Below are 27,824 nucleotides of genomic sequence, written 5' to 3'. Positions count from 1 at the left end.
CTCGTCATCGGGACAAGGGTCGCCAGGTGTTGGGTGGGGCGATCAGAGGTGGAGTGCAGACGATGGCAAAGCTGACCTGCAATCTGCTTTCTTAAAAGACTGAAAGCAAGCCTCTGTGTATCGTGAGGTCACGCGTTGCTGGTCTAGGGCGATGATTGCAACTTTGTGAAGCTGGGGCGGGTAGAGTTTGGAACCGTTATTGCTTTTATAATAAGTGCTGGACAGACTCACATAGAGCCTCAACCTGGTAGGTGGGAAGAGGAATCTCCCGGAGAAATGCATACATGTAGCCCCGGTAGCAGGGCTACAGTGTCACCTGCACAGGACACACACTTACAGTTACATTTTGTCTTGAGTTCACACTGGACGGACTCTTGACTGGGTAATGACACGGGTGGTGGTCTAGTGGACACCGTGGCCTGTTCACCACCACCACAATTCGGAGATAAGACGTAGCTGGACTGTCAGTGATATTCTGCTAACCATTGGTTGCTCTTAATCATTGTATATATGTGTAGTTGGTTCTAGTCATCGATCCATCTACTTTCTAAGGTCTAGTGCTTGAGTCTTGAGTCTCGTGTATTGTGTCTTAACACTGCACATTTGCACTCTCCCTAAACATTGGAGCCTCGACATCCCCTTTGTACCTCTGAGTCCTGGGCTTGGAGCTGAGTGTGCTCCCAGCCAGAGTCTGTACTGGTTCCATGAGTTAGTCATGCTCCATTGAATTTTGAGTTTGTTGTTGTTGTCTTTGAGTTGCTCCTTGCTCTATTGTGTTTTCTTTCTGTTGGAGTGAGGTGCATTGAGGAGCAACCACAATAGAGAGCACAACACACTTTTCTTGCTACAAGCGCTCTCATTTTTGGCATGCCCAATGGGACCTCAACTGAAGTCTCATTCCACTCAGCATACATGGTCAAGGAGCTAGCTGGTTCAGCCCCTCATCCAGTCTGGGGTGGTCCAGCTTGGTCTAGTCCACCTTCACCTTCACCTTCGCCCTCGCCCTCGCCCTCGCCCTCGCCCTCACCCTCGTCCACCTTGGCCTACCTGGTCTAATCTCTCTCGCCCTTGTCTAGCTGGAGTGGTCTAGCCGAGTCTTGCCCCGTCTAGTCAAGTATGGTCCAATGGGTCTAGACTACCTAGCAAGTTCAAGGGTCTTCGAGCCCAGAGCTTGGGTGGGTTGTTGCTACTGCATGACACATACAGGGAAGCCTAAAGTTCAACAAAGCCCACTACGGAGCCCTCTGAACTACTACCACAGAAAGCACCAGCCTTTCATGCTGAGTAGAAGTCCCCCAGCCCCGCTACCCCTACCCTCTCAAGCATCTACCTTGACTTCCTCAACCAACTCCTCACCACCCCGGTCACCTTCCCCAGTACACTTCCTACCAATTGCGTTACAGTAGACGCTTGAGCAACAAGCTCCTGAGACGACAGCCATGGATGAGCTGAGAAGCGTTCTGGCTAAGGTGAACATATAGTTTCTAACTTTCTCCATAGAGGATGCAAACGACCCTGCTAAGAGATTTGTATCCCTCTACAGGGGTTGTGACCTCAACAAAGAAGACGCCTACCTAGTGCTCTTTCCGTCAACCTTGAATGGCTTAACAGATAAATGGTACAGTCAGTTTGCTGCAAACTGCAACTCTAAGGCAACAGTCCTACGAAGATTTTAGAGCAGGTAATTTTCAAGAGAAAAGTCTTGGATGAGTTGGCAAACTTGGTGCTCCGACTTGATGAGACATTTGCAGAACTTATGACAAGAACAAAGTCTTTGATGGCCAAGCTTCCCCAACAACTAGGAGACTTCATGGTCAAGAAGTAGGTTGAGAAGGCTCTCCCCAAGACATCTCAACAAAAACTATGAAACCTGAAGCAACTATGGAGGAGTTTGTCGCTGCTGCTATCGGGATAGAAAGGACAAGGAAGCTATTCAATGACCCTCATCAGGTAGAGACTGCCTCAGTACTCATGGACAATCCATCTCACCCCTTGATTTCTTTATGCAGGGAACTCAAAGCACTGAAATAACAACGAGCTCTTCAGGAGGAGAGGTTCTCTTTGCAAGAGGAGAAGTCCTCACATAAAGAAGCTTTGGGGAAAATAAAGAGAGCTAGAAGAGCTTCGCGCTCAGCAGGAGTCTAATGTTGTGGTTTGGTGTAGCTCACGTCGCTCTCTAGGGCATCCTCCACACGAATGCACCCTTCGAGCTTATTGCCATCGCTGTGAAAAATCTCGACATGAAGACAAGGATTGCTACTTGCATCCAACATGGTTTCCCCCTATGGACATCCAAACTACATGCCACCTTTGCTGACTACACCTCCTATGCAAGGTATGCAAAGCACTTTTCCATTTCAAAGCTTTTATCATGCTAATGCTCCCTCGGCTCCTCAAGAGCTTTCTACACCTCAACATCCAACTCCATGCAGCAGGAGCCAAGACCACCTCGTCCCCCAGCTCACCCATCCAATCAGCCCATTTTGTGCTACAGATGCAGGGAATATGGGCATTACCCAAGCAAATGTCCTCTGCCAGAAGGGTCTCCTCCTTACCGACATTATCCTGAGGCTCAAGATCACTATAATAAGAACTGTCCAAAAAAACGCGCATCTACATCTTTCACCTTTCCCAAGATCAATCGGATAGAGTTAGCACCATCCTCCAACCGCCACCTTACGCCCATGTGGTTGCCCCTCAAGACAAGTTGCAACTGGTAGAGGAGCCCGTTGGTGTTCTCACTCGGGCACAAAGGGCAGCCCTCGGCCTCAATCTTCCAGTGGGTCCAACTCTTCTTTCCCCAATGGATACACCTCTTCCAGCAGCTGACACGCCATCCTCTAGTGCTAAGAGAGGTTTTTCATCTTTGCTCTCCAATATTGATGGGGCTTTCTTGGAAGCAGTAGCTGACCTACAGTAGATCAAGGTATATGAGAAAACACTGGTAGAACACGAAAAACCTACAACAGAGAATACCTTGAAGAACACCTTCCAACAAGTTTCGCTTTATGACATGCTTCGGCTAGATGCGGGTTACTCTGCTGTAGAACTTGTTTGTCTAGCTGTCTAGCGATAATGGCTGGCCTGAAATAGTCCGTAACCTGCCACTGAGTTTGTCTCTCTGGTCGCCTCAACAAGCACTCTCTATGTCTCCTCAACTCAAGCAAGAACCGACCCAAGAATCTCTGATCCTGGTATCCCATAACTCTGAAAAATAGTCCAAAACCCTCCTTGAATAAGCAATGGAATCGCCCATGAATCTCATAGTCTGCATTGCAATGACATATGTAGTGCAGCTTTGTCTCTGGCTCCCTATGGCATACATGACATACCCTCTCCTCAGTCGGAACTCCTGTATATCTGCCATTCTCAATCTCAAGCTGGTATGAGGATGTGTGTATCTCGCCAATAGCACACCACACCCATATAATAAATGTGTCCATATAGCTGGGCCTGACTTCAAAGCCGTCTACCGTGAGTTGGAGACAATGTTCTCTGTAAAAAGCCTGGTGTCCATCTGAATCAAGTCCTGACGGATATATTTAGTAATCTCCATCCGTGTCACACTGAGAGAGGGGGCTTCCAGAGAGTACCGGAAGGGAGGCAATCTGTCCATGCTAAAACCGTGCATCTGGAACCAAGCAGTTATCTGTCCATACCAGCAGGCTGTGTCTCCCTGTAAGGCCAACTGCTGGTAAGACTCAGGACCAAGCCGGGCATATCTGTTTCTGGGAAGGTCCCACAAGCTATCTATGAAAGAGACTGATCTAGTAAGTGCCTAAAATCACCACCACAACGGAAGCTAGCTCTGCTCTAATAATCTCATGAGTATAATCCCATCCATGTAGACAGAGTCTGTCTCCGAAGTGAAAGTGTATCTTGTAGAACCTCGTGCTCTTGTCCTCTGAGCTGTGGTGAATTGGAAGGAGATGTCCACTGTCAAAAGGACATGGTCCAGTGCTACCCCAATGGGCCGGGGTCCAATTTTGAAGTCCTCAATATGGGAAAGAAAGCTCAGCGTGGCCACTAATATAATCCACTATGCTAGCCCCGTGACAATGTGGGAAGCAAGTAAACCCGGCGGCTGCTGGGATTCTCTGTCAGCCATTAAGTATGGCTAACCCATGTGCGGTGCCCATATCTAGTGAGCGTTTGTCCAGACTCCATCCCCATGTCTAGGGTGTCCAGCCAGCTCTCTCAATATTTTCTCCGAGGTATCATAGAAGATCGTCTAATGGTTGCCCATTCGGGCATTGAAGTCCCCCTAGAGAATAGTGTCCCCATCCTAGAGAACTCCTATATGTCATCATCAAGCACACAGAAAGGAGACTCTCCTCTAGGTGATGCATAGGTTGATGTACTTGGAGCAAAGTAGCATATGGCAATATAGAGAAATTTGCCTGTGAGAGCCTTCATTCTCACCCACATGTACCTGGCACGATCGTCTCTCCGAACAATATGTACAAGCGACTGCAAATCTTCCCTGAAAAGAATTGCTAACCCCCCCGTCCCCGGCCTCGATCCTCTACTCCCATGCTCAAACTCGCATCTACTCAATGAGCCGTCTCCCATTTGTACCCAGTAACATGTGACATCATCTGACTCGCGGCCTAGTGAGTCTCTGAATAGAACACAATATCTTTTGTCTCTAAAGCTATCCTCAAAGGCTCCTACATCAAGCTTGAGAGACCCATTGCAGTTCCACACTGCCATTTTAAGTTTGGTCCCATAGGTCTCCAACCGTCATGTGGAGCGTCGCTCCATAATGACCACCTTCCCTTCTCTATAGCAGGCTATCTTTCCATTTCCCCTTGCCGCTCTAATCTCCGGCATAACTTTCTACATGGGGGCAAGCTATGATAGAGTGAGATCATCGCCAAGGAATATGCTAGTCTTCTTGAAGGTGGACCTTTTCTTCAAAAACTCTTTCTTCGCCTCAATAGTGGGAAAGCGCAAAATGAGAGCACGTTCTTTCGATGTCTCTCCAAGACCTCCACTTCTTTTACCGAATCTCCATGCCTTTGTGTGCGTTGATTTATCTGTTCCCATCAGCTCCATGAGCTCCCTTACTTCTTCCTCGACTTTATCTCGATCTTTTAGACCGGTAACTCTCACATGTACAGCACGCAAGCGTCTCCGTTGTTCCTCCTCTAGTGTCATGTGGATGATAGTTGGTGTGAGGGTTGATGCCTCCTTCCCTTTTCTTTTCTTGGCAACCTCTATCCTTTACAAGTGTTAGGGTCACTTAAGTGACCCTAGGGGTGGTTCACACCCAAAAAAAAATAGATATGTACAAGAGGTGGCCAGAGGGCCTTTATACAATAGAATATAACATCCAAAAATTGTCACACGCTTTTTGGATGTTATATTTTATTGTATAAGGGTACAAGTGTTACGGTCACTTAAGTGACCCAAGGGGTGGTTCACACCCAAAAAATAGTAGGTATGTACAACAGGTGGCCAGAGGGTCTTTAGACCCAACAACCTCCCACTTAAAGGCCCGATGTGGTACCTTTAAGTAACTCCTACTAAGTGTAAGCAATGCTGATGTTGTGTCTTTGCAAGACACTTTGTGAGAACATCTACGGGGTTATCCTGTGTTTTGACCTTTGTCAAGGTGACAAGGCCATCATCCAGTACCCGGCGTATGAAATGGTACCGCACATCAATGTGTTTGGTACGAGCATGGAACATGGCATTCTTAGCTAGGCATACGGCATTGGAGTATGAGCTAGAAGATCAAAATTCCTCACAAGACGGCCAAGCCAAATGGTTTCCTTTGAAGCCTCTGTGATGACTGAAATATATTCAGCCTCTGTGGTGCTCAATGTAACAATCTTTTGCAATCTTGAACACCAAGAAATAGGTCCACCAGCTAGTGTAAATACATAACCACTGGTAGATTTCCGAGTGTCAAGATCACCTGCTATGTCCGAATCACAGAATCCCTGCATAGACAATGTACCCTTTGCATAACATATACATGTGTCTTGTGTACCTGAAAATGCTCTCCACTGCCTCCCAATGTGGTTTGCCAGGGTTAGACATAAACCTGCTGACAAGTCCCACTGCATAAGCAATATCCGGTCATGTAGCAACCATGGCATACATCAAAGAACCACAGGCTGATGCATAAGGATACCTTTCATAGCATGGGCAGCTGTATCATCTTTTGGGCAATCATGCTTGCTGAGCTTTGTGTGTGGAGGTAACGACACACCAAGAGACTTAGCATCAGCCATATTAAATCTCTCAAGCACTTTCTTGATGTACTTGTCTTGAGAAAGAAATAAAAGACGCTTCTTTCTATCCCTTGCAATGCGCATACCCAAAATATATTCAGCTGCACCCAAATCTTTGGGTCTACATCGTCCAGAATGTGCACATTTATCAATTGGCGATTGATTCTCAGCATTATCTTGCTGCTGTAATTCATTTTCAGCATGTTGGTCATGCGGTATAATCCCATTTTGTGCATCTATTTGTTGTCCATTATCATCTGGCAATTGCACAATACGTTACTGCTCATTTTCAACATCAAAAGGAGTCGAATTTTCAGCCAAAGACGGCTTTATGGCTGGCTGATTTTGCTGAAACTGGACCTTCTTTTTGTCAATGTCTACATGTGTAGCATTTTTTAACAATTTAAACTCATTGAAAACTACATCTCGGCTGCGTATTATCTTCCTACAGTGAGGTATCCAAATTTGGTAACCCATCTCTCCCTCATCTCCATATCCCATGAAGATGCCCTTGATAGATTTCATGTCAAGTTTGGTCCTCTGATCAACAGGTACATGCACAAATGCATAGCAATCAAAGACTCGTAAATGGTCATATGAGGCCGGTTTGTCAAACCAAACCTCTTCAGGGATGCCATTATCTAACCCACAATTCGGAGAGCGATTGTGCACATGAAGTGCAATTCAATGAGCCTCTTTACAAAACTCTCGAGGGAGATTAGCCGTGGACAACATGCATCTCTCTCTCTCACAAATTGTGCGATTATATTTTTTGTCAATCTCACAACTGCAAACATGTGTGAAGGTGTTACTATCTAGTAGTTTTGAAATGTGAAAGGATACATGCTAACTCAATGAGATGGCTGTTTATGAAATTTGTGAGCTGAACTCCTATGAATCTTAACCCAAGATTCCTTAACATTAAAGAATAGAAAAAAATGATATGCACATTGACATTGATAAGTGCAGGATGGCGTTGACACCCATTTGCCAACCAAAGAATGCATATTCTAATATGCGTTGTTGGTTGACCGAGATTGCATATCTCACCGAGCGCCGACTTATACTCTCAATGCAAGACATTGCATATGACTACTACTATCTTTCTATATTGTTGGCTTTTTCATAATCAATGATAAAGACTCAAGTCTTACATTCTATGATTTTGGTACTTCTGCTGAACAATGGAGTTGACTGTATCTGGATAGTTTAGAATCAGAATCTTTAATTCCATGTTCTCTGTCATCGTCATTCTGTTCAATGTGGTCTACTCTAGGCTGTTCATTTTGACACACATGCCCATCGCCTCTCTCTCTCTCTCTCTCTCTCTCTCACACACACACACACACACACACACACACACAAAGAACTTGAAGTTAGGCTTATTGTTGGTATTCTGAAAGGGCTTGAATCCTATAGGAAGTACATTTCACTTTTCATGGCGCCATCGTTCTGACAATCACAAAAATTGCATGCTTTATATGTCACCTTTCAACAATGTCTACAGCGTGCAGCTTTTATTTGTGGTTAATTTTGCTAGGATTTCTTCTTTGATAAGAGGGGTTGATGGAGAAAAAATAAAGCTTTATGTTTGCCAAAATTTTTGTATAGCTACCTATGTGGCAAAATTTATCGATGTGCAGGTATAGACATTGTCCTTGCTTGTACATGAGAAGTCGCAAAAGGCAGCTTGATAGTTTGACACAAGAAATTACCATCTTTTGTTATTCCCCAACATTTGTAATGGCTTAAAGTGTAACACCCCACTTTTGAGATAGTTTTGAGTCCCTCTGGGGATGGAGTGTCGATACCACACTAAATGTGATGATCGCTACATTGCTTTTGACATTTGATAAATTGCCATTTCCATTTGTATTGATTGCATAATTAAGCTCTATATTAACTTTATTCTAGGGACGCATATGCAATGAATGGAAAACTAACATATCCACCTTAACCTACACTAAGGCTACTATGCATGCAAGCAGAATCAACATGTGATCGAGCAACACTCAAAGCTAGGTAAATGGACGATAAAAAAGGAGTATGAATTTTGACCTCTGTTTTTGTGGCATGCTTCATGCAGATTGATCCATGATTTCCATAGCTTTGGTACTACTTGGAGAGCCCCAACTAGGCCATCTCCATAGCCAATATATTTGAGAAGCACTCTATAGCCCTTGGCAGAATGGGACAACTTGAAAATGCTTGCCACAGAGACTATGGAGGACTATAACCGAAGGTTTCTCGACGTCTACCTTCCGATGTCCTTCTTTAAGTTCACTTGGAGGACCAGTGCGAGCGCTACACCATTGGATTACCATCACCATTGCAGGAATATTGTTTGTCCAAGCAAGTTTCAACCATGCAAGAGCTTATGGACCATGCCGCGGTCGGCTACAAAATGATAAAAGAAAAGTTTGAGTTCACCACGGAAGCAACTCCGGCCATTAACCAGAACTCCCGGCAACAACGAACAAATTCTCGGGAATCCCGTGAAAACTAGCCTCAACGGCCTCGTCTTACACACCGTCAACTAGACGCCTTGTTACAAGAAGGCCAATGCTTCAAATGTTTCCAAACAGGGCATACGTTCAATACATGTCCTGAGCAAGCCTCGACGTCCTCAAAGCAACCTTTTGCTCCCGCGAGGCCACCTCCAGCTAAGAGGCTAGACCTGCTATTAGACTAGTACCCGATATTTATGGTATACACCTCGCGAGTTTTAATGAATTATGCAGAGCTTATGAAAAAGTCAACGGCTTGAAAGCCTTGATCTTCTTTGACCCCAGAGCTATAGAGAACTTTATCCATCCAGAATTCTTGAAGCAGATGCATTTTGATTATGATGCAGAGGGTGGAGAAATTGAAGCTGAGCTAGCCATGGGGAAAACTCAGAAAGTGGTACTGCTCATTGGTGCTCTTCTAAGTGACTATCCAAGATTATCATGGAAAAGTTGATTTCCACATTATGAAGTTGGGAAACTGTGACGTTCTCTTAGGCATGCCCTGGCACGATAAGAATGATGCGACTCTCTAGGTTCGGAACCGAATCATCATTGTGATACAGAAGAGCAAGCCAATCATCCTCAAAGTTCGGTTGTTCGAACAAAACCCTGAATGAACTCTTTAGTTGTTTTATAGTTAGATGCTTTTGAACATTGTTTGAAATGGATGCTATCTGTTTTAAAGCTGTCTTGGTGCCGACTTGAATTGTTTGACTCTGGTTTTAATACTAGTTTCATTGACTGGTGATTTTACTCCCGGGTGGAGAAGTGAGAAATACTGATTTGGTATTGTTTGAACCTTGGAACGACATAGACCGATGCCTGGGGAGCGTTTGGTTGTATATTTGAAAACCTCGGAACGACGCACGCCGATGTCTGGGGAGCGTTCCGTTGTATGCTAGAAAACCTCGGAACAACGCAGGCCGACATCTGGGGAGCATTTGGTTGTATGCTTGAACCTCGAAGAGACGCAGACTGCGATCTAGGGAGCGTTTGGTTGTACAGTCCTCTAAGCTCATGGCCCGGACCTTTTTAGGTTATTTGCGGGGGGAGTGACGAGGTAGTCGTTGAGTAGCTTCATACCGTAGACCATTTGTCTCGAGGGGGTGCTCAGCCACGCTGTTTGTTGTGTCTTGTCACATGCATATGTGAGCATGTGTGTTGCATAGTGATGTGCCAACTATTGAATATTCCTAACTGGATGAGATTGCTTGAATATGTAATTTTAGTGCATCAAGACCGTGGAAGATCAGTGCGGTCTGGGTGTGATGGCTAATTTTACTACGCCGGAATATCAAGAGTTCTGATCTGGACATAAGGAGAAGCCAACTCCTTAACAAAAAAAAAAGCAAACTGATTGTCCCTCGGAATGACCCTCGGAAATTTTTGAGCTAGCTTGAGTTATTTTGCAGATATGCTGTAATCGCGGACGATTACTTCCTTTCAAGAAGGGGGAATGTCACAAACTACTGACGTGTCAAGCCACTAAAGAACGGAGCCAACCTTCAGATCCCGGCCAAGGGGCCAAAACCCTAAAGAGCAGAAGAAGCAGATTTTCGCAATTTACGTTGGCTTGCTTACGTGGCAAATTGTACGGATTTCGCGATGGTATGCTAACGTGGCAGCACGTACGGTTTTCCGCGATTTGTTGCCGGGACGGCTCCTATGTCGCGCCAGTATGGTATGGATCCTCTGTCGCAATCTGCGTCGATGTCGAGAGGGCCCTCTCATCCGTGGGCGACGTGACCACCCCAACTCTATCGCCCGACCAAGCAATATGCCTTTGGTGCCTCTGGTGTTGTTATGCTACTGGGGCTGCTTGGACTCCTCTTTCTGTGAGACTGAAAGAAATCTGTAAACTTCTGCTGTTGCTGGATCTCTCTCATTGTGCCCCTCTTCAAGAGGTCCTCTCTGTGTTTGCGAATCTCCAGTAAGTATAATCCGAGGCATCTCTGATCCTGGTATCTCATGACTCTAGAAAGTGGCCCAAAACCCTCTCTGAATAGACAGTGAAAGCGGCCTCGTATCTCACAGTATACTGGGAAGTGACATATGTAATGTAGCTCTGTCTCTGGCTCTATCTGGCACACCTGACAAATCCTGGACTCAGTGGGTACTCCTCTAAATCTACCTGTCTCGATCTCTAGCTGATGTGAGGATGTGCGTATCTGACCAATAGCACATCATATCCCGTGGGATAGGTGAGTGTCCATGTATCCTGGTCTGATCACAAAACCATCCTCCGTGAGTTGGAGAAGATGCTCTCTATAGAAAGTCCTCTTCATACCTAGCTCATGTGTAGGTTGTATCCATGTCCTCTTCCTATCCAACTGAATCAAGTCCTGTATGGTGAGCCTGGTAATCTCTGCCCTAGTGAGAGAGATGGAGGGTGCATCCAGAATGTACTCAAATGGGGGTAGCCGATCTATACTAAAGCCATGTAGCTGAAACCAAGATGCCATCTCTGCATACCAGCATGATCTATCTCCTTGCAATGCCAGCTGTCGCGAAGACTCTAGTGCTAATCGAGCATATTTGTCTCTAGGGAGAGCCCAAGTGCTATCCATAAATGAAACTGATCGAGTGAGGGCCTCCACTACCAATGGAGGAGCGAGCTCCACCCTAATAATTTCATGTGGTACTGAGGCCTTGGCCCTAATCATCCGAGAAATCATAGACACCAAGGGCTTCTCCATACATCTCCATCCATCAGTACTGCCAACTCTGCTATGAGAGAATGAAATGAAAAGTTATATTAAATGTCTGCAAAAGGCCAAAATGACCTATGAGACCAAACTGATACAATCCTTGTGGATCTAATCCAATGTCTCGGTACAAAAATAAAAATGAAGTAAAGTGAAAGACTAAAATCGTCAGCCTGAAAATCATCATCATCATCATCCATGCCCGAGGATGCTCGGCATCGGGCGTTGTCCGAGAAAGTATTGCATCGGCGCTAAAGAGCTTCGTCAATGTCCGCCTCTATAAATAGTCGTATTGGACGTCTCCCATGTCGTGCTAGAATAGTCCCGATTCTCTGTTGGAGCCTCCATCGATGTCGTGGTCGCCCCCGTAGACGTGGGCCTCTAGTTCTCTCGAGCTCAGCGGCTCTGTCCACTAATATACCTCTGGTAGCAGTGGGCTCTGAAGTCTGATGTGAAGCATGCTCATCCGGCTGTTGAGTCCCTGCTCTATAGACGTCATTGATCTCCCTCTGTGAATGTCTCCCACTACCTCGTCTCCTCAAGAAACTTTCCCTGTGTCTGCGCAGCTCTAGCAAAAACAACTCGAGGCATCTCTGATCCTGATATCTCATGACTCTAGCCAACGGTCCAAAGCCCTCTTTGAATAGACAGTGAAAGCACCCTCGTATCTCATAGTATACGAGACAATGACAAATGTGATGTAACTCTGTCTCTGGGTCTATATGACATAACTAGCATATCTTGGCTTCTACTAGTACTCTCCTAAATCTGCCAGTCTCAATCTCTAGCTAATGCAATGATGTGCGCATCTGACCAATAGCACATCGTATCAATTGGATAAACGAGTGTCCATATAGGCCGATCTGATCACATATCCATCCTCTGTTAGTTGGAGGAGATGCTCTCTATAGAAAGCCAACTTCATGCCCAACTCTTGTACCGGTTGTATCCATGTGCTTGTGGTATCTAGCTGAATCAAACCCTGACTGTAAATCTAGTGGTCTCTATCCGTGTGACAGAGAGGGAGGGTGCATCCAAGGAGTATTGGAAAGGAGGCAGTCTATCCATGCTGAAGCCATGTGACTAAAACCGTGATGTCATCTGCCCATACCAACATGTTGTGTCACTTTGTAGCGCTAGCTGTCGGGATGACTCAAGTGCTAGCTGAGCATAACCGTCTCAGGGAAGGTCCAATAAACTGATTTAGTAAGGGCCTGAACTACGAGAGGAGGGGCAGCTAGCTCAGCCCGAATAATCTCATGTGGCACTGAGGCCTTAGCCCGAATCATCCAAGAGATCATAGAGACTACAGGCCTCTCCATCCATCAATGCTACCAGATCTGCCCTCGTGGTCCACTGAGGGCCCCCAAATCTGAACCCCATAGAGCATAGCTGTAGCCACTAGAGTGTCAAAAAGCCACAGCTTTGTTCGAGGTTCCTAAAACTCAATCTGCGAACACATCTTCTCCAAACCTCCCAAGGCTGCAGAAGCTCTCGTCAATCTAGTCTCTGTTGCTCTCCTCGATGAAAATACCGGTCCACTGAAGACTACCCCAAGATAGGTATATGCATCTGTATACTCCATCGTCTCTTGGCCATATGTAAAAGTAGGTGCTGAGTATGAGCTGAGCTTTGCAGTGGTGGCTACTTTTGGTGTGAAGAAATCAGTAATCTGTCTCTGGGATTGTCTCTCTCTAGATCTCCTCACGAAACTATCTTTGTGTCTGTGTAACTCAAGTAGATACAGGCCAACACATCTCTAGTCGTGATGGCTCACGACTCTTGAGAAGGGTCCGAAGCCTTCTCTGCACAGACAATGGAAGCGACCCCGTATCTCGTAATACACTGTGCACTGCCATATATAATGTGTCTCCATCTCTGGCTCTGTATGACTCCTGCTAGCTGTTGGTATTCCTCTGAATCTACCAGTCTCAATCTCAAGATGGTGTGAAGATGTCCGTATCTGACCAATGGCACACCGTAACCCATGAGATATATGTGTATCCATATAGTTGGGTCGAATCACAAACCCATCCCCCGTGAGTTGGAGAAGATGCTCTCTATAGAAAGCCATCTTCGTGCCCAACTCCTATGTCGGCTCTTATCCATGTCCTCTTGGTGTCCAACTCGGTCAGGTCCTAGCGAATGAGTCTATTAAAGTTACACTCCACCCATGTAAGAGACAATGGTGAGTACTAGAAGGGAGGCAAGTTGTCCATGCTGAAGCCATGTATATGGAACCATGATGACATCGGTACATACCAGCATGATGTGTTCCCTTGTAAAGCTAATTGTTTGGAGGACTCAAGGGCCAATCTGGCATATGTCTATGGTAGTATCCCATAAGTTGTGCATAAAAGAGACTGATTTGTTAAGCGCCTCTATCTCCGGGGGGGGGGGGGGGGGGGGGGGGGGGGGGGGGGGGGGGGGGGGCGGGCGCTAACTCCGCTCTAATTATCTCGTGAGGCACGGAGACCTTGGCTCTAATCAACGGAGAGATCATAGATACCAAGGGCTTCTCCGTACCTCTTCACCTATCCTAACCTACACAAGATCCCCAAACCTGAACTCTATAGGCATAGCTGAAGCTACCAAAGTATCAAAGAGCCAGAGCTTTGTTCGGGGTTCCTAGAATTGAACCTGCGAACACATCCTCTCCAATCCTCCCAAGACCGCATACGCTCTGGTCAATCTAGTCTCTGGTGCTCTCTTTAAAGAAAACTTTGGCCCAATGAAGACTACCCCAAGATAAGTGTATGCATCTGTGTACTCCACAGTCTCTTTAACATAGGTAAATGTAGGTGCTGATCTCCTGATCCACTGCGGTGTGGTGTTAAACACCATAACCTTGGTTTTACCAAGGTTTACACACAATCCACTATCCTCCGCAAAGCTATGTGATGTTTCCAAGTGTCGTTGCATACATTCTGGTGAGTCAGAGATCAACACAATATCATCAGCATATAACAACAATGGAATCCCTGTCCCTGCCATCTGGGCACCTCGGTCACCCTCTCTGTCAATGCAATCAAAAACCTCATCTATATACATGCCAAATAGAGTAGTAGACAATGGACAGCCTTGTTTCACTCCAATAGTGGAGTGAACTAAATCAGATATCCCCTCTGGAGTGCGTACATGTCCCACCACTGATCTATATAGAGCCATGATCCCCCAAATCAACTCAATGGGCAGTCCCATCTCCTTTAGTCTGCGCATAAATCTCACTGGATGGCACCATGTCAAATGCTTTGCGGAATCCACAAAGCTACAATAAATCCGTCTCCCATATGCCATACCCTCCTCAATGATGGCTTGAGTGTCAGAATATGGTCGAGTGGAGAAGCCTCTCCTAAACCGGCCTATCCCACTACTCATATGCCCTCATTCTCTGCCCATCTGCTGCTCAAGTATAGATGCATACAGCCGTTCCAATGTGTGTCCAATCATAATAGTACGGTAGTTTCTAGGCTCCGTAGGATCACCTGCCTTGAAGATAGGTACAATAGTAGACAATCTCCAAGTCTCAGGTAGACCCTCACACATGACAGGATTGAAGAGAACTGCAAGAACCTCTACCAGCATATCTATAGCATGTATAAAGTGCTTTGCTACTAAACCATCATGATCATATGCCCTCCTGGTCCTCATCATGTCAATGGCCGTCTTTACCATCTCAGTGGCAAAGAAAGTACTTGTAGATGGGCATGGCTCAGGACGATCTAGAAGGGGTGTCTGTCCAGGGACCGTATATAAGGATGTTGCATACTGACTCCACACATGAGGAGAAGTAATCGATGGGGGAGGGGAGTGCTCATGAAAGAAATGCCATGCCTCTCCTGAGTCTCTACTCAAGAACAATTGGTATAAGTCTCGTTCCATTTGAGCTGCCTGAAGGCTATCCGAGATTGTCTGTGATTGATGACCCCTAGGAGAAGATCCCGCTATAGTTGTGCTCTCGGGGGGGGGGAGAGAGAGAGAGAGAGAGAGAGAGAGAGAGAGAGAGAGAGAGAGAAGAAGAGAATTTTAACGTCGTAGGAAACTATCCCAAGAGGCCTTAAAGATCTATCCAACGAGGAGAGTTGAACTCAAGACCTGTTATTCAAGAGGGAAATGGCATAACCAATCTACCACACTTGGGTGATAGAAAGGTTATACCATTTTCCTCTTCTTATTAGCACACACACACACCCAAGAAAAAGAGAATTTTAACGTCGTAGGAAACTATCCCAAGAGACCTTAAATATCTATCTGACGAGGAGAGTTGAACTCAAGACTTGTTATTCAAGAGGGAAATGGCATAACCAATCTACCACACTTGGGATAGAGAGAGAGAGAGAGAGAGAGAGAGAGAGAGAGAGAGAGAGAGAGAGCTCTTATTGAGATGTCATACATTTGCATTCCAATATGTCTAGGAATTCAGAAACATGAGCAATCCGAGTACTGGGATTTATAAAAAACATAATATAAATTAATGGCTTAAGATACTTACTCGTATTGAGTCGTCAGATTTTTCTAAAGCTTCTCGAGAATATAGTCTGCTCCAAACAACACTGTCATAACCCCTTGTTGCAATAAAGGGTATTGGTGTGGGCTGATCTAAACTGTTCTGATTTCCCCTCATCCATTCACTAACCTCCTTGTTCATACGTTCAAGGCCATATTCAACTGTAAAAAGCTGTGAATTCATATTCTTATGGAATAAACTAGTTAAAAATCATGGAAACGAATGCACATTTGCGAGTTTGCGATTCTCTACAAAAACTGAAGAAAGACTCACCATGATGAGGAAGGACCCCACCATGAGCAAAAAGCCAATCATTCACTCTTAAGACCACGCCATGCCGTGCAAGTTCTCTAGCTAAAGGGCCCCCCGGGCTGAATAACAAGCTGCGAGCAGCCATTCCCTTTTGCATCTGCCCTTAACCAGGACCAACATATTCACAAGATAAGGCACTAAGTGGACTAAACCAGTGCAGAGTATGTAAAAAAAACATTGAACTGTAGGCTCCCTTATAGCAATTGTACACTACCTTTAACAGATTCCACGGCATCCAATTATAGGAGGCCTGTTTTGCAGCTTTCCTTTGCTCACAGGCAACCCTCCAAGCTGTTAAAGCAGCTTCAAAATCACCGTTATGCTCTTGCTCACAGTAAACCACAAAATTATCTGCTTCATAGAAACCCAGTGGATCCACATATCTGAAGTCCCCTTCGACATTGATGGTCTCATGATTTCCATTCACCTATAGCAAGAAAGCGTATAGTCAAGTTAAGCTGATAAAAGCACAAAATTGGGCCCCATGCTGCTGCTCTTACTTAGCACATCCACGCATTAAACAACATCCTTTCTCCACCCTTGCTTCACAAGCATCCAAGCAAGGCATGACAAATACAGATTCACCACAGTCAGCAATAGCAAATGAAGAGCTCTGGCTTGAGAGGGAGAAAGAAAGAAAGAAAGCTTTATCAAAGTCTACAAGAGACCAAAATTGGCCCATGACACAGACCAATGTACATGAGTGTGTCCTCTGGCTATCCAGAAAACTAAGGGCAAGGTACAATGTAGAAAGGAAAGTTCATAAGATGAGGGGCAAAAAAGAGGAAACTTGAAGATTTGAAGAGGAACCTGAAAGACAGCCCCACCATTAAGTTGTGCTTGCATGTTCAGCCACCTTAAAAGTGAGATAATTGCAATTTCATCTCCTCCACGATCCAGTACATCACCAACCTGTACTAATACCTGCCACAATGATCCAGTTAAGTAGCCCAGAAATCACACATTTTTTTACCACAAATCATGATACAGTTCCAGGGTAAGAATAATAAATACAAATCATTTACAGAAGTTCAGAAATGTTCTTTCAAAATTTTAGACGTATCTGCCCGATTCTCCCAGACATGGAAAAAATGATGGAGAAGATGTGACACATTACTCCAAATTTTACGTATACAAGAGCAAAACACATCTTAAGAGTGAAAGTAATCACTTCCAGTTTAGGATCGGACGGAAACACATAGATAACCACAATCTACACACTTGGTAACACTTTTAGTCTTTTAAAACAGCTTGAAATCAGAAGAGAGAGAAGATGACAGGACTCGACGAAGTTCCGAGCCTAAACGCATTGGCCCCAAAGACTCGTGCCCCTATCGGTATCTCTTTATTATTGATCTGCAAGAGTACATCTCCCGTTGGATCCAGATTTTCTAGCTCTGCACCCAAATGCTTGAAAGAATGGCCCTAGGGGCACTTATAAAGACTACAAGGGATGCCAAAAGCAGAGCCCCATAAGCATTAAGCCCAAAAGCACTTGGTTCTAAAAACATATGGTCTCAAAAATCTCACGCAAAAACTGCCAAATCTGCTAGACAAAAAGCGGAAGTCCGTACAACAGTGCTACGATCATCGCCAGCAACGCACCACGCGGAAATCTGTACAGTAGTGCCACGAGGCAGGGCATCACGATTTACGAAAGTCAGCTCTAGAGTTCAAGCTTTTGGTATTTGGGTTTTAGGCCCCTCGACCAGTGCTCCATAAGTTGGTAGAGGTTAGGTTTATTAAACCCTCACCCCTAGATGCTTTAGGCCACTCGACAAGACCTTTTTTAGTTGGTTTCTTTTGTTTCTTCTTCATCTAGGTTTTAAGCCTCTCGGTCGGTTCGTGCTAAAAACTCAATCAAGTCAGTCTAGACCCGAAGGCCTCACAATTGTCCCAGCATCATGCACATGACTTTAGATGCAAATACTTCACAGAGAATTCCGGCTTTGACCAAGAGATTGACATGGACCACCTTCCTAGGGAGAGTGAATATAGGGCAAGCCAAACGAACACACTGGACCGATGCGTCTATGACCTTGACACGGAAACCCTAACCCTAAAACCCATCACATACCGCCTTTTAAAATCAAACCAATCATCCTCGGTTTTCGTCGTAAGTTTGTGGTTTCTCCTCTTAAAGGATGTGATATGATTTTTGGCATCAAGTGGTTTAAGATTATGATCCACAAGTTAGTTGAAAAGAAAACACTCTCTCTCGCAGTCGAAGGTGCCGCTCTCGTGGTTCTTCGTTGTGACAAGCATATTCCGTTTGTGTCATTAATCTCTCACTCTCATGTTTTGAAAGAGGATAAAACACACAGTCTCATAGTCTCTCTCAATGCACAGTCCCACAATCCAGAAAAGAATCAGTCATTGAATGAATATGAACCTCTCTCAATCGTTCATTCTCCTAAGCACGACACGCATTTGTGCATGATAGAGATTTGATTGTTCATAAGGATCATCAAGCCTTCAAATTGCTCCAGTATGTATTGAGGACACCTTGGACTGACCGTCAAGCTAGATGGTTCCAGTCTTGTGAGCAATTCGGTGATTTGATTGATTGTGTTCCTAGTAAAGCTAACCCAATTGCAAATACAATCAGTCACCCAAGACCGATCTTGGCTCTTGAGTCGAGGTCCACAGTACCCATTCGAGAAGTATCTCTTGTTCGCATGATTAGTCAGTATGCAATGTCCGAGTCTCTCATTCGTGACGGTCTCTTGGATTTTTGTCACCGTCCTTGTGAGTTACCTTTTCATAAGGAAACCATATTGCACGCTACACATGATTCACTCATGGATGAGCACAGATACATGAAGATCACTCTAGAAAAGATAGAAAGGTTGCATTCAACGAATACACAATGCTTCATGATTGTTACTCAATTTTGCATGTTTATTCTTGCCAAGACCCAGTCACAGCAAAAGCTCTAGTATGTTTGTCCATCAAGCATTGGTATTCCCCTTGTGGTTTGCCACAATTTAATAGTTTTAGGTCAAAAAGTCAAGTTTAGATCCCATTTTTGGCATGTACTTGTTGAAGGTTTGACACTTCGTCACATTTTTCATCTGCATCCCACTAACGTCGTCAGTTAGGCAGCACAGTCTTTTTTCAGTCACTCGACAAGTGACCTGTTTGAAGTGGTTTCAAGGAAACCCCCCAAAGGAGATTCTTGAAGCAGATGAACCCAAGATCGTAGACGAAGTCGAAGACATGGAGCCGAAGCAGATTATTTTGCCTCGCTTTCGGCGCAGCCCATAGAAGCAAGCATTGCAGACCTTCTTCACGTTCAAGTATCACGCGATCCACACAACAGAGTGGGCCGGCGAAGAGTTGTTGGCAGAATCTATAGAAAGCCATACAGCTCAGTATCAGTACCTCACCTTGAAAAGGGGAGGATGTCACGTGCACATCTAACCCTATGTGCATGTGGACAAGCTGTAACTCCTACTCCTAGGGTTTAGGACAACCTAGAAAGTATTCTGGCAACCTTGTGAGCCTGTACATAGGACATGCATGCCTAGGCACTTAAGAGTAGTTGCATACCCTCTGATTGTACAACCCATTAGCATTAGCATCAGTACCTAGCACTAAGCATAAGCATTTTCACCGCATGGAACCTTTTTCCTAACTGCGTGTGAACCACCTCTTAAAGAGAATTTGATTAATAAATGACTCTTGGAATTCCCAAATCGTGGGGGCTTATTGGAGGCTGCTCGACCCAGCTACAGATGCATATAAAAGGAGCCGTTGAACGCTAGAGAAGGGCAAAGTACCAGCAATATCAAGCACCTAGTGACAATCATCAACACCAGTGTTTTCTCAGCCATAGCATCAGCGTTTTCAGCCAACAAAAACGCCAGTATTAACCTCGCGTTTTCAGCCTCGTCGTCGCCGTTAGTAGCCCTCACCGGAGCAGTTCACCAGCGCTCAAATTTCAGCCCATAGTCACCTCAACATTTTTAGTTTTCAGCCCTTAGAACAGCCAGTGTTTTTCAGTTTTCAGCCATCGTCGGGTCGACGGTAGAAGAGCAGCCTTTAGCCTCGCCGCATTTCGCAGATCTCAGTCAGACCCATAGCGTTTTTCAGATTTCAGCCTTTAGCCTCGCACTCTCAGCACATACCGCAAGCATCGTCGTCATCAGGTATCCCAGCATCTAGAACCATTGTACCAAACTTTGTGCGATCTAAAGCAAATAGAGAGGGGGGGGCCTTGGAGGGGGTTTGGGACCCCATCTAGTGTCATCATCTCTCTCTCTCTCTCTCACTCATAGTTTTCCATTCACTTTTGTTTTGGTCCATTGCACAATCTCTCATTAAGTTAAGGGGGCCTATCTCTCCCCTTCTGTAGAAGGAACCTTGAGTACACATTGATCACTCATCCTGAGCATAAACCATCATTCACTTTCATTGCACATTACATATAAAAGGTCATTGGATCTTGCTTGTGGTGGGTGCACACACCCAAGATCATAATCTTAATCATAAATTCGTACAAGGAATTTTGAGTTCATCCTAATTTATATGCATAGTTCTTTCTTTAATCTATCATCGCTCCTTGAGTAGCTTGATTACTGAAGTTCAACACCGACTCTTTGTTCTTGTGCTTCAATTGGATAGTTCGTTCTCTGACGTCAAATCAGGCATGCCACTTATAAAAACACGGCATGCCCAATAGAACATCACATCCTGCCAAATCCATAATGTAGCCGTCAATTGGATCTATAAATATCTGAACTTGTAGTTGAAGTGATCCGATCAACAGCGTCAATGATGTGTAAGTTTTGTTAGGCTTCACGCCAACTGGCTGGGCACCCATCACACTGACCGTACTAACCTTATCTATTCTTTTGATCATGTAGAACAATAAGGAGTAGTGAGGCAATTTGAATCTTCACTGAGTGCTCCACCAACACTTTGTGTCTGCTCTTCTTCTCATTCTCACTCCCCACGCACCGCGTACTCTTCAAGTGGTGTGGGAGCCAAAGGTTGTAGCGCTACTTCTCTCCCAGGTTTCCCTCTTCCCGGCAAGCTTCGCATGGGCAACAACAAATTGAAGCTTAGAGCTTCCATGGCTATGGAGGCATTGTGAGCTCGGCACATAGAGCACACTGTTGGGTCTAAAGGCCCTCTTATAGCCTCTCTTACTCATTTATTCATTCTTTTATACTTGGGTGTGTTCACACCCAAAGGCCATTTAAATGGTCATAAGTTTGTACCCTTATATAATAATAAAACATAGGGCTTTTAGATGTGTGCCCAAGAAACACACTAAGAAAATCGTACACTCTCTCTCTCTCTCCCTCTCTTTACATCAGCGTTCGTGGTCTCTCTCTCTCTGCTCGTGTGGTCTTCTACACCCATCGCTAGCCCCTCTATCACTTCAAACTGGTATCAAAGCCAAGTTCCATACTCCTGCGCGTATTCCCTCGTGAGAAATCTTCATTTTCTCTCTCCTGCACAATTTTCTCTCTCTAAAAACAGCAAGCGCAAGTGTCTTCTCACTCCTCCCCGGACTCAAGGAAGACAATACCTCAGCCCACAAGTTCTTATATGCTGAAAACAGGTCATTTCGGGCTGTTTCTCTTCAAAAAACAGGTTTTTTCTGTTAATTACAGCAAGCACAAGTGTTACAGGTACATTTGGGACACTTTGGGCAACACCAATCCACCCGGAGAATTGGGGGTTTTGTCCTATTTACTGAAATTTCAGTAAATTTCAGTAAATTTCAGCAAGTTGTCACTTTAAACTTGGGGGTTTTGCACATTAGTGCAAGATTATTCAAGTCTACGCCTACAGGTGTAATTACAGGAGAAATTCTCGGAGATTCGAGTTGAGAAATTGAGGGCTTTTGTTGATTTTTTCGAAATTTCAGCAAATTGTGCAGTAACTTTTGGGGCTTTTGCAAATGTGATAAAATTTTGGACATTTTGAGTCATGTATTGCAATTTGTGGTACAATTGAGCAGAGTTTGAGACCTCTCTCACATATACAAGAGGTTTATGTGACAATAAACACATGTATTTACTTGTGGATGCTTCCTATTGAGTCTATGTATTGCTGAAAATACATTTTGCAGCAGCTTTTACCTCAATTGCAGGTTTGAGGTTGTTGCAAATGCACTTTGGTTTTACTGCTGAAGTGGGAGCATTCATGCACAAGATGTATGTTTCATGTGCGGGGGCTGAAATTTCAGTATTTACTACTGAAATTTATCTATTTTACTACTGTACACTTTGGGCAAAGTGTTTGTAACCCAGTGTTACGTTTCCTTGCACTTCTATAGTGTTCTCTGAGCCTGTAAGAGGCTAAAATTGCAACTTGCAGCCTGCTGTTATAAAATTACAGCAGTGAATTTTTGGTCTATTTTGCATCGAAATGGCTTCCAATGCATCTACAAGTAGAAGTGAGTCAAAGTCTTTGATGGAAATCAAAAAATTTGATGGCACTGGCTTTGATTTGTGGAAGGAAAGAATGCAAGGCATTCTATTTCTTAAAGATTGCAAAGATGCATTGCTCGCAGCAAAACCTGAAAACTTGTCAGATGCAGATTGGGCAAAGTTGAACAAAAAGGCTATTGCTTATATCAAAATGGCTGTGTCAGATGATGTGCTTACTAATATTAAGCGTCTTGACACTGCACATGCTATTTGACAGAAGTTGACTAGTTCGTATGAGAATAAAACTCCTGTGAATCAAGTTCATCTCATGCGGAAACTTGTAAACATGGAATTGGATGATGGAAAGCCTACATTTGAGCATTTGAATGCGTTTACAGGTGTTTTGAGTCAACTTCAAGATTCAGGGCTGCAACCATTTTATGACAAGTTGAAAGCTATCTTTCTTTTGATGACTTTGCCCGACAATTGGGAAGCGCTTGTTGTGTCATTGTCATACAATGCTGCTTTAACCTATGATGGCGTAAGAGGCTCCATTCTCAATGAGGAGATTAGGAGGAAAGCCAGTGGTGAAGGCAGTGGCACAGCTTATCATGTAAGGGGCAGGTCAGAGAAAAGGAACAATGTAGCTAACAGGGGCAAGAGTAGAAGTAAGAGCAAGGGAGAATCTCAAGATATAACTTGCTATCAATGTGGACGCAAAGGGCATAAAAAGCCTGATTGCAGATTTTACAAGCAAGAGCTTGAGAGGAAGAAGCAGCAGCAGAGTAAGAAGAAGAAGGATGCAAAAGATGCTAAAGGTGATGATGACACCTCCTCTTCTTTCAAGGATGTTGGCAAGGCAAATGTGGCCTCTAGTGTGGTCATAGAGGAAATTGTTGATGTGGACGAAGCACTTGTCGCAGCTTCAAGTGTCTTTGATGATGTTGTGGCTATGGCAAGTGATATGTATATCACGAAGCCAGACCTTATTGATGCTTTGCTTTCAACTCATGATGGGCTGTCCCAGTCTTGGATAGTAGACAGTGGTGCCTCATTTCATGTAACTCCTTCTTTGGAGTCTTTTGCCACATACACTGCAGGTAACCTGGGTAAAGTTTACTTGGGTAATAACTATGCATGTGACATTGAGGGTGTTGGCACCATTCACTTGGCTTTAGAAAATGGCCAAGAACTTGTTTTGCATGATGTTAGGTATGTGCCTGGCATTAAGAAGAGTCTGCTATCAGTTGGGCAGCTGGATGTAAAGGGCTACTTCACTACTTTTGGTGGTGGCTCTTGGAAAATACAAAAGGGTTCTATGTTGATTGTGAAGAGTAGCAAAAGGGGAACTTTATACTATTTGCATTGCAAGGCCTTACCTGGCAAGTTTGTTGCTATGGCTGAAGTTCATTCTCCAATGGAACTTTGGCATAAGAGACTTGGCCATATGAGTGAGAAAGGACTATAGGTTCTCTCCTCTCTTGGGAGATTTGATGTAAAAGGTCCCTGCCTTGAATTTTGTAAAGATTGTATCTATGGTAAACAAGTGAAGTTCTCTTATTCGTTTGTTCTCTAAAAAGTTGCATGCTCTTGATTTAGTACATTCAGATGTTTGCACTATGCCTGTGAGCTCACATAGTGGTGCACGCTATTTTGTATCTTTCATTGATGATTTCAGTAGAAAGACTTGGGTGTATGTACTTAAAAACAAGAGTGATGTTTTTGACGCTTTTAAAAGATTTCATGCTTTTGTGACCACACAAAAGGGTCTCAAGCTAAAGGCCATAAGAACAAATAATGGGGGAGAGTATGTATCACGTGAATTTAATGTTTTTTGTGAGATGCATGGTATTAAAAGGGAGTTAACAGCCCCTTATAATCCATCATCTAATGGTGTGGCTGAGAGATATAACCGCACAATTTGTGAGAGGATACGTTGCATGTTGTCCATAGCTAATCTTCCGCAAGAATTTTGGGGAGAGGCTTTGAAAACTGCAGTTCATGTATGCAACTGCTCTCCAAATCGTGCTTTGGACAATGGCATCCCTGAAGAGGTTTGGTCTGGCAAACCTGCTTCATACGACCATTTGCATGTTTTTGGCTGCGAGGCATTTGTGCATGTGCCTGTAGATCAGAGGACTAAGCTAGACATGAAATCCATCAGAGGCATCTTCATGGGTTATGGAGATGAGAGTGAGATGGGTTACAAAGTATGGTTACCTGATTACAGGAAGGTTGTACGCAGCCGAGATGTAGTATTTAATGAGGCTAAATTGCTCCAAAATGCTACACATGTAGACCATGATAAAAAGAGGGTCAAATTTCATAATGACCAGCCAGCCATAAAGCCTTCCTTGGCTGAAAATATGGTGCCTATTGATGCTGAAAATGAATAGCAACCATTTGTGCAACAACATAAGAGAATGGACAGCAAATAGATGCACAAAATGGGGTAGAACACAATGACCAGCAGGCTGAAAATGATTTACAGTAGGGTATAAATGCTGAAAATCAGCCGCTAAATGATAATGGAATCATTCCCAAGGATGTAGACCCTTTACCGGCAAATGTAGATCATTGGGTGAGGAGATCTACACGTCAGAGACGTCAGCCAGAGAGGTTTCAGCCATCTTTGGATTATGTTTTGTTGACTCATGAGGGAGAGCCTCTTACATACAAAGAGGCCCAGTCTTGTGACGACAAAAGTAAGTGGGAGCTTGCTATGAAATCTGAGATGCAATCATGGTATGCAAATAATACATGGGAGCTTGTGCATTTGCCCAGAGGTAGGACAGCTATTCCTAACAAGTGGGTTTATAAGATCAAATGTATTGATAACAAACCCAAATACAAAGCGCGTTTAGTTGCTAAGGGTTATGCACAGAAGGAAGGCATTGACTTCCAAGAAATCTTCTCACCTGTAATGAAGATGTCTACTCTCCGTGTGTTGTTTGCTCTATGTGCTATCTTGGATTTGGAGCCTGATCAAATGGATGTGATCACTGCTTTCTTACATGGTGACTTGGATGAGGAGCTGTATATGCTGCAGCCTGAGGGCTTTGTCATTCCAAGGAAAGAGCATTTGGTATGCAAACTAAAACACAGCTTGTATGGGCTGAAACAAGCTCCTAGACAGTGGTACAAAAAGTTTGATACTTTATTGCTCAATCATGGTTTCAAACGCAGTCAAGCAGATCACTGTCTTTACACTAAAAAGGCTCCTGATGGTAGTCTCATTGTGCTAGTCCTATATGTGGATGACATGTTGATTGCTGGCAAGCATTAGGAGACTTTGAATGCTTTGAAAAAGGAGCTGAATTCAGCTTTCTCGATGAAAGATTTGGGTGCAGCTGAACATATTTTGGGTATGCGTATTAGGAGGGATAAAAAGAAGCGTCTTTTATTCCTTTCTCAAGACAAGTACATCAAGAAAGTACTTGAGAATTTAATATGGTTGATGCTAAGCCTCTTGGTGTGCCCTTACCTACGCGCACACAGCTTAGCAAGCTTGATTGCCCAAAAGATGATATAGCTGCTCATGCTATGAAAGGCATTCCTTATGCTTCAGCTTGCGGTTCATTGATGTATGCCATGGTTGCTACACGACCAGACATTGCTTATGCAGTGGGAGTTGTTAACAAGTTCATGTCTAATCCTGGCAAACCACATTGGGAGGCAGTGAAGAGCATATTCAGGTACTTAAAAGGTACACTGGACACATGTATATGTTATGGCAAGGGTACACTATCATTGCGGGGATTCTGTGATTCGGACATGGCAGGTGATCTTGACACTAGAAAGTCTACCAGTGGGTATGTATTCACACTTGTTGGAGGTGCTATTTCATGGTGTTCAAGGTTACAGAAGTTTGTGGCACTGAGCACTACAGAGGCTGAATATATTTCAGCCACAGAGGCTTCTAAGGAAGCTATTTGGCTTGGCAGGTTGGTCAGAGACTTTGGTCTTCCTGCATATGCTCCAGTGCTTGGTTGTGATAGTCAGAGTGCTGTATGCCTGGCTAAGAATGCCATGTTCCATGCTCGTACCAAACACATTGATGTGCGGTACCATTTTATACGACAGGTATTGGATGATGGCCTTGTCACACTGACAAAGGTCAAGACACAGGATAACCCTGCAGATGTTCTCACTAAGTGTCTTGCTAAGACACAACATCAACATTGCTTACACTTAGTGGGAGTTACTTAAAGGTACCACATCGGGCCTTTAAGTGGGAGGTTGTTGGGTCTAAAGGCCCTCTTATAGCCTCTCTTACTCATTTATTCATTCTTTTATACTTGGGTGTGTTCACACCCAAAGGCCATTTAAATGGTCATAAGTTTGTACCCTTACATAATAACAAAACATAGGGCTTTTAGTTGTGTGCCCAAGAAACACACTAAGAAAATCGTACGCTCTCTCTCTCCCTTTCTCTGCAACAGCGTTCGTGGTTTCTCTCTCTCTCTCTGCTCGTGTGGTCTTCTACACCCATCGCTAGCCCCTCTATCACTTCACTCACACATTGGGGTTGAACTCCACTAGCCACAATGGGTGAGAGATTGAGCTTTCTGAGAGCTCAAAGAAAGAGAGAAGCAGGTTGCTCAGTTTAGGGCAGACTGACAACAAGTCACTGTTTTGCTCATAACTTGAGCTACAAAACTCCAATTGAATTTTCTTTTAATCAAAATGGAGATCTCTTTGAGCTCTACCACTTTATAGAAGAACTCATCAGCTAGTTCGGAGTACAGGTATGCCAAAAATCGAAAACACAGAAGCTGTTTCTTTAGGACAGATTGTGTATTCGAGTTGAGTAAGTGTAGAAATTGCATAGAGAGAGAGAGAAAGAGATAGCTTCATCTCAACTTCAGCATTGAAGGCCTCGAATACACACACACTCAACGAAGAAGAGAACGGAGATTCGATAGAAAGAAAGATGAATGATGTGCGTAGTACAACACACGCACACACTCCGATTCTAGGCATTGACGACCCGTTTTTTTGGCTTGCGGCATCGATGACTTCTCCTCCGACATCGACATGCACGGGTGAGGTGCCTCTTCCATAGAGGAGTGACACCCATCACTAGCATCGACTTCAACGACATCGACTACAGGTTTTCACATGCTCTCTGGCATTGTAGAAAGCGAAACAAAGAGACAGTTTGT

The 27,824-nt window shown here is 44.3% G+C and overlaps 1 protein-coding gene across 1 annotated transcript in view; it reads right to left on the bottom strand.

The window, feature by feature from the left end:
* SLP1 (Calcineurin-like metallo-phosphoesterase superfamily protein) overlaps window positions 1–27,824 on the bottom strand; it is a 95,038-nt gene that overhangs the window by 1,695 nt on the left and 65,519 nt on the right. The window contains exons 3-6 of the mRNA XM_086522835.1: window positions 17,084–17,197; window positions 16,488–16,700; window positions 16,235–16,370; window positions 15,947–16,122 (exon numbers count right to left, since the gene is read on the bottom strand). Of these exons, the coding sequence (XP_086378961.1) occupies window positions 15,947–16,122; window positions 16,235–16,370; window positions 16,488–16,700; window positions 17,084–17,197 (639 nt within the window). The remainder of the gene's footprint in view (window positions 1–15,946; window positions 16,123–16,234; window positions 16,371–16,487; window positions 16,701–17,083; window positions 17,198–27,824) is intronic.

The sequence above is a fragment of the Adiantum capillus-veneris genome, chromosome 11 (assembly GCF_014529385.1).
Source record: "Adiantum capillus-veneris isolate H3 chromosome 11, ASM1452938v2, whole genome shotgun sequence".
Classification (NCBI taxonomy): domain Eukaryota; kingdom Viridiplantae; phylum Streptophyta; class Polypodiopsida; order Polypodiales; family Pteridaceae; genus Adiantum; species Adiantum capillus-veneris.
The sequence above is the reverse complement of the archived record's forward strand: the minus strand, read 5'-3'. Positions and strand labels throughout refer to the sequence as shown.